This window comes from Gopherus evgoodei, chromosome 1, assembly GCF_007399415.2.
Source record: "Gopherus evgoodei ecotype Sinaloan lineage chromosome 1, rGopEvg1_v1.p, whole genome shotgun sequence".
NCBI lineage: Eukaryota > Metazoa > Chordata > Testudines > Testudinidae > Gopherus > Gopherus evgoodei.
The window spans coordinates 44910999-44916998 of NC_044322.1; the positions used below are offsets into that span (position 1 = coordinate 44910999).

Consider the following 6000-nt stretch of genomic DNA (forward strand, 5'->3'; position numbering starts at 1 on the left):
GCTATGTTATGCCTGTGTAAATATAGAGTACAGTAACTCTACTGAAGTCAGTGGAATTACAGCAGATTAACACTAGTGTAATTAAGAGCAGAATCTGGCCCTAAGTAAATAAAAATCATTTTGCAAGTTGAAGGCTTCCTTTCTTTGAACTTTGGAAAAACAACCCAAAAGTAATAGTAGAGCAGGTGTTTTTTCTATGAAAATATCTGTCCAAACTGCATGTATCATTTCAATTTAATTAAAACTTTTTAGGTTTCACTACTCTGGTATATTTGTCAGATGAAGATCATAATCTAGTGGCCATCAAGATCTGGACAGACCTTAAGCAGCTTGCTATTGAAGACATAATTAAACCTTTTACATTGATTTCTGCAAGCAATCTTCAGTGGCGATCTGAATTCAAATCAGAAATTCCCACGTTATTTGCTGGGGACCTTTCCATATTCTCGGCAAGTCCAAAGGATCGCTATCTTCAAGAGAGATTTAATAAACTGAAGAACACAACAGAGGTAAAGTGATGGATTTTTTAATACAATAGTTATTAGTACAGTATAGTTACATTCACTATAGAGTCCATAAACACAGGTAATACTCTGACCAACCAATGGTAACACTGATAATATTCAGTTTGATTGATGGGATTTTTGCAGGGGGATTGTTTAATTTAATTCTCGAGGAGCCTCCATATCACTCATGGAGTTCCTTCATTTTTCTTGGCTTTTCAATACTATCGTCAAGGGCACTGTCAGGGTCATCATCCTCTGCCTAAGAAAAGTAGAATAATTTTCTATATGGAACCAGTCATTGCCACTTTAGTTGGCTGAAGTTAAAGATATGAGAAGTACACTACTTTGTACAGTTGAGCCCATTTGTTAACAACATGCATCCGACGAAGTGGGTATTCACCCACGGAAGCTCATGCTCCAAAGTGTCTGTTAGTCTATAAGGTGCCATAGGATTCTTTGCTGCTTTTGTTAACAACAGTTTGTTATCATAATATTTTTGCAGTGACTGCAGTTTTCCAACTGAACTGTGTCAAGTGGAATATGAAATCAACAAGCATGCATTTTCTCTCATTTATTCAGTTTTCTTTCAAATTTATACAAATATACACGAACAATTAGAATTACTCTTCAAGTAGCAAAACTTTGTACTATGTCATTGCTCTACCAAGCTATTGTTTCATATAGCTAGTATATATAGAATATAATATAAATATTTGAAAAATCATTGATAGTACGTGAAATAGTTGACATTAACTACAGTTTGGCACAGGATGCCAGAAATTTGTAATTCACATTGAACAGGAAATTGTTTTATGTCAGTTGATACTAAACAAGCGCATTTATTTTGTTTTAGATTATTAGGCAAGTGTGGGGGGAGTTTAACTTTTTTTTCCCCATTAATAGTAACTAAGTAGGATTAACAGTATTTTACATTGTTCTCTAAGAGCTTCAGGAATCTTTTTTTAAAAATTCACAGTTTGAGTTAGTAACTTGAATTACTAGCCAGGAGACAAGCATGGTAATATTCACAAAGATCAGTTTAGCATTATTGTTTCAGTAGTAAACATAATCTCAGATGTTATATTTTATACACATTTTAAAACACAACCTCCTTACATTTTTCTCTCTTCTGTCTTGTAGAATGTAAATTGCTTTTGCAATGATGCAGAACGCAAACTGATGAATTTGCTTCAGATAAATGACCCACAACCATATAATTTACCTAAAGAGTATGACTTAGATCACCATTCTCCTTCCTGGAAATCAGGATCTGATGCAGAAAATAAATGTCTGGTAAGTTTATTGAGGTGTAAGATCAGTGTTTCCTTAGACCTCTCATAGTTGTTTGAACCAGTATATGCAAACTAGTCTGGGGGTGGTACTTCTCTAGAACTGTTCACAGTCTCAGGGACTGAAATAATTGCCTCCCACTGTTTTTAGTTCCTGGAGTGCTATGGTAACTCTCCTGCAAGGAATAGAGTACAATCCCTAGCCTAAAATGTTCCATATAACATTCAAAAAGTCAAATAAAGTGGTCTCAAGATATGCTTTTGTTCATCACATCTATTACACTTCCTAACTAACTTTTCTCTGAAACAAACTAAAGATCAGCTCCCAGCTAGCTTTCAGTGCAAGAGCAACATACTCTATTTTCCTTTTCTGTCTCCCTGTTTCCCTACCTCTTATTTTTTCAACCTCTTGTCATTTAGAATATATTAGGTCAGCCTGTCTTTTCATAGCTGGTCAGACATTTTATGAATCCTCATCATCTGATGGAAGAGGTTTCAGATATGGGAAGTTTAGATTTGCGATACAGTGCCAAACTTTCTCTACCTTAATATGTATGTACACAGGGAGCCCCCTGGAATCATACAACTTTTTTCTACTAACTTCAGCTTGGGATTGCTAGCCACCAGAAGATTGACTAATGTGCTCAGACATAAATGGTGGCACAGTATTGTTTGTCCAATTTTCTATTGTATGTGAAAATAATAGGAAATTAAATAAAATAAGGTGTTTGACTCAATATTAAAACTTTTTCTTCTTTTTAACTAGATTTCCTCTCCTAATAGCAAAATAAAATATCAGAGGTCTTTGCCAGCCAGCAAGCGTGACCTGAAACTTGTTCCACAAGGCTCAGAACAAATGACCCCACATACTTCTTATAGTGAAGAACCCCCCAAGAACTGCAAAAAAAGAAAAGCTCTGGACCTGCTCTGTAAAATACCTTCTCCTCCTCCATTGACACCAATCAATGTATTTGTTTCAACATCTTTGAAAAAGGCTTTTCAGCCACCGAAAAGCTCTGGTGTCCAGTTTAACAAATCACTGAAGAGAATAAATCCTAACTCTGGTCATATCAACTCCTTTAAAAGGACAAATGAAACTGCCCCTCTTCCTGAGAATGACTTGGTTGCCGATGAAGAACTTGCAATGATAAACACACAAGTGCTCTTGTATAGTTTGCCAGAAGAAAAGAAGATGGATTGTGTGGATGAATCCACCAGTGCAATATCCAGTGATCCGTCAGATCACCTTTTACTCAAAAATAATTCTCCTAAGTCTGCTGCAGAAACAAAAACTTCACAAAAGAGTACTGAAGGAACTGAGGCTCCTGGGAAAGACACAAGGGAAACTGAGGGCTTATTAGTAATCCAAAAGAAGCTACAAAGGCTAACAAAACGAAAACGCTACTAAATGCATATGTACAGTACTGTATATACTTCATATTTAAGTGATTTTTTTACTCTTTTCACATTGTAAACATTTATACAGTACCTAATTATATTTAATAATGCACATCTATATTGCAAAAACAAAGGTTTAATAAATAGCGTTTACTCTATGGAATAGAAAACCTTAGAGCTGAACAAGAATGGTGCAATTTTTATCCATTAAGATCTCCTTCATACTAGTATATTACAGCAGCACTGCTCACAATGGTGTAGTTAAAGGTCTGCCAACATTTAGTCGTGAACCCGTATTTTGAACCTGATGTATTGATAAAGTAGAATAGAATATTTGTTTGAAATTAAACTGTTGGCTTTTCTCACTTTCTTGGGTTATCAGGGAAGTCATTAGAATGTATTTACAGTATTTAGCTGTTGAATCTAGAATCCCAGAGATATTGTTGGACTCATCATAGTGCAATAGAGGTAAATTATAAGACACTATTTCCAACAGAGTTAATGTCCTTAACTTTTCTGTACTTCTCTAGTGTTAGGATGTCAAAAGGCAGCCATAGTTTTGATGTATCGATTGATAGGAAAATCTGACATCTGCTGTGAAAGGATTATCAGACCCTCAAGCAGGTAGAACACGTGTTTTCTTGGTAGTTGTTGGAGGAAGATATCACCTAGAACTGTAACATCATGAAAGGGGCCCAGATCTTCTTCATTTATTTATAACATGTAAACAATCAAATTCACTTGCCCGGAACATATCCTTCACCTCCAGGGTTGAATACATATTTTTACTGACCACTTTAATTTTAGTTCCAGTTGTACATACCAAGTGAGGTTTGTCAGAGCTTTATTTCCCCATAACAAATCACAAAGATTCACTCGAGGGAGAAGCTGCCTCCCTGACTACGGCTACCTGTCTGACTGCAGCTTTTCCTCGTCAACCGCCTTCCTCCCACCATGTCCTATTGGCAAGAAGGCGTAAGGATTGTTTGAAAAATTAAGCTAGCAGCTCTGGCAAACCTGCAGAGACCTGCTATGACCAACATTAGCAAGTTGGACTGGGACTCCTGTTGTTGTCATGCTTAAAGGAGGACTATAGGGAACATGGTGAGGTGTAAAAGGACTCACCACTGACTCACTAATACTGCTGTTGCACACCTTTTCCCAGTTTCCTGTCCCTAATGAGTATCTGGCTCTCTACTTCGCAATTATTTATAAGTGGTAGAGTGGAGATCCTCTGTAGCATAATGTTCGAGGTTTGTCTCAGCACAAACCTGCTTCTCCCCACCCAACAGAAACACCATTTTCCCCATAAAACATCTGCTCTCCTTCAGTGACCGCTATGGAAAGCCCAGCTCCCCTACACAAACATTGCTGCTTCTTCCTCCATGCCACCTACTTACCCTCACCACCCTTCCATGTCTACTTGCACAAACACTGATACTTCTTCTTCTATGCTGCTCACCATCCCCTCTGCCCTTCTATGCCACAATCATTCTATGCCATGCCTCTTCTGTTCTAATCCAATTCCTCAACTCCTGCTGTCCTCCCTACATCCTCCAGGTCTGTGCACCAAAATAACTCAGTACTGCCCCCTGCCCACCACTCCCCATTCCTCTACTTTTTAAAGATTCCTCAAGGTGTTCAGATATGAAGGTAAAAAGCTGTTCTAAGCACAGCTTCTATTTTTATTCATCACTAACGGGTTAATGCTTAATGCTTGTACCTGTGAAATTCAGAGGTGGTTCAGTGTTGCTAGAAGCTCCTGGGCTAAGCCCTGCATTTCAGCTCAGACTATCAGATCTGCCTCTAGCTGTACAAGTTGGTGGTTCAGTTTTTCCTGACCATTTTGATTTATAATTTTTATTTTTATTTGTTTTTGTGCAGTAGCAATTTACAATCTTTCTTCCTTCTCCTCCTCTGAATTAGGTATTTGGCGGCATGGTTGTTTCAACCACCCAGATCCACCACTGCTGCACCTCCCTTCTGAATTCCTGCATAGCAGAGCTGTCCTGCAAATACTGGAATAAATCTAAGCAGCATTCTGGAAGTGAGGCAGCCTTCACAGGCTCTACAGTGGGTGAATTAGGCTCTGCCTGTTCACAGCCAGCCAGTACTCTCACTGCCAGAGCATAGGGCTCAGAGTTGGATCAGCACCTACTCTCCTGAGAAGCGCAACTCCAGTAGGGACCTTCTGAGCATTCTGAGGAGAGAATCTGAGGAGGATACCATCTGGCCAGCAGATCAGAGGGTAAGTCCCTGGGCCAGGGGAAAAAAATTCCTGAAGAATCCAAAGCTGCCTTCTCTTTTCATGATACCAAAGTGTGAGGGGTGAGAGAGAAGGGGCGTTCTCAGCTCCATGGGAAAAGAACCAGGGTTTGTATGCAGCTCCCCTTCCTCTCATTATGAACGGGGGGTTCTTATGAAGCTTGGGGCTACATCTTGCAAACTCCAGAGACTGGATCCCAAAAAAGGCAAAAGCAATCATCCCCTTCATAATAGCAATTTGTAGTGATGATGAACAAGTGGTATAAAAATCAGAGGTTAAACTCGTACCTTGCCTTCCCTCCCCTTGAAGAAGTGTTTGAGGTTTTGCTAGTACGCAGAGCCTCTTTCGCAGTATTCTGTATTATTATTATTATTATTATTATTATTATTATTATTATTATTATTATTAATTATTATTTATTACTATAGCTCCGGTAAGCTCTAGTCATAGACCAGGACCCCGTTGTGTTAGGCTCAGTACATGCATGGGACAAAAAAGACAATCCATATCCCAAAGAGCTTACAATCTAAGTACAAGACAA

At 38.5% G+C, this 6000-nt stretch overlaps 1 protein-coding gene across 2 annotated transcripts in view; it reads left to right on the forward strand.

Moving 5' to 3' along the window:
• BRCA2 (BRCA2 DNA repair associated) overlaps positions 1-5751 on the forward strand; it is an 84818-nt gene extending 79067 nt beyond the window's left edge. The window contains exons 25-28 of one of the 2 annotated variants that reach the window (XM_030563082.1): positions 253-509; positions 1647-1799; positions 2562-3211; positions 5120-5751. In XM_030563082.1, the coding sequence (XP_030418942.1) occupies positions 253-509; positions 1647-1799; positions 2562-3203 (1052 nt within the window). In that variant the 3' untranslated portion in view covers positions 3204-3211; positions 5120-5751. Of the gene's footprint in view, positions 1-252; positions 510-1646; positions 1800-2561; positions 3364-5119 lie in introns of those variants that run through there. The other variant, XM_030563091.1, reaches the window with a different exon arrangement.
• The last annotated feature ends 249 nt before the right edge of the window (positions 5752-6000 follow it).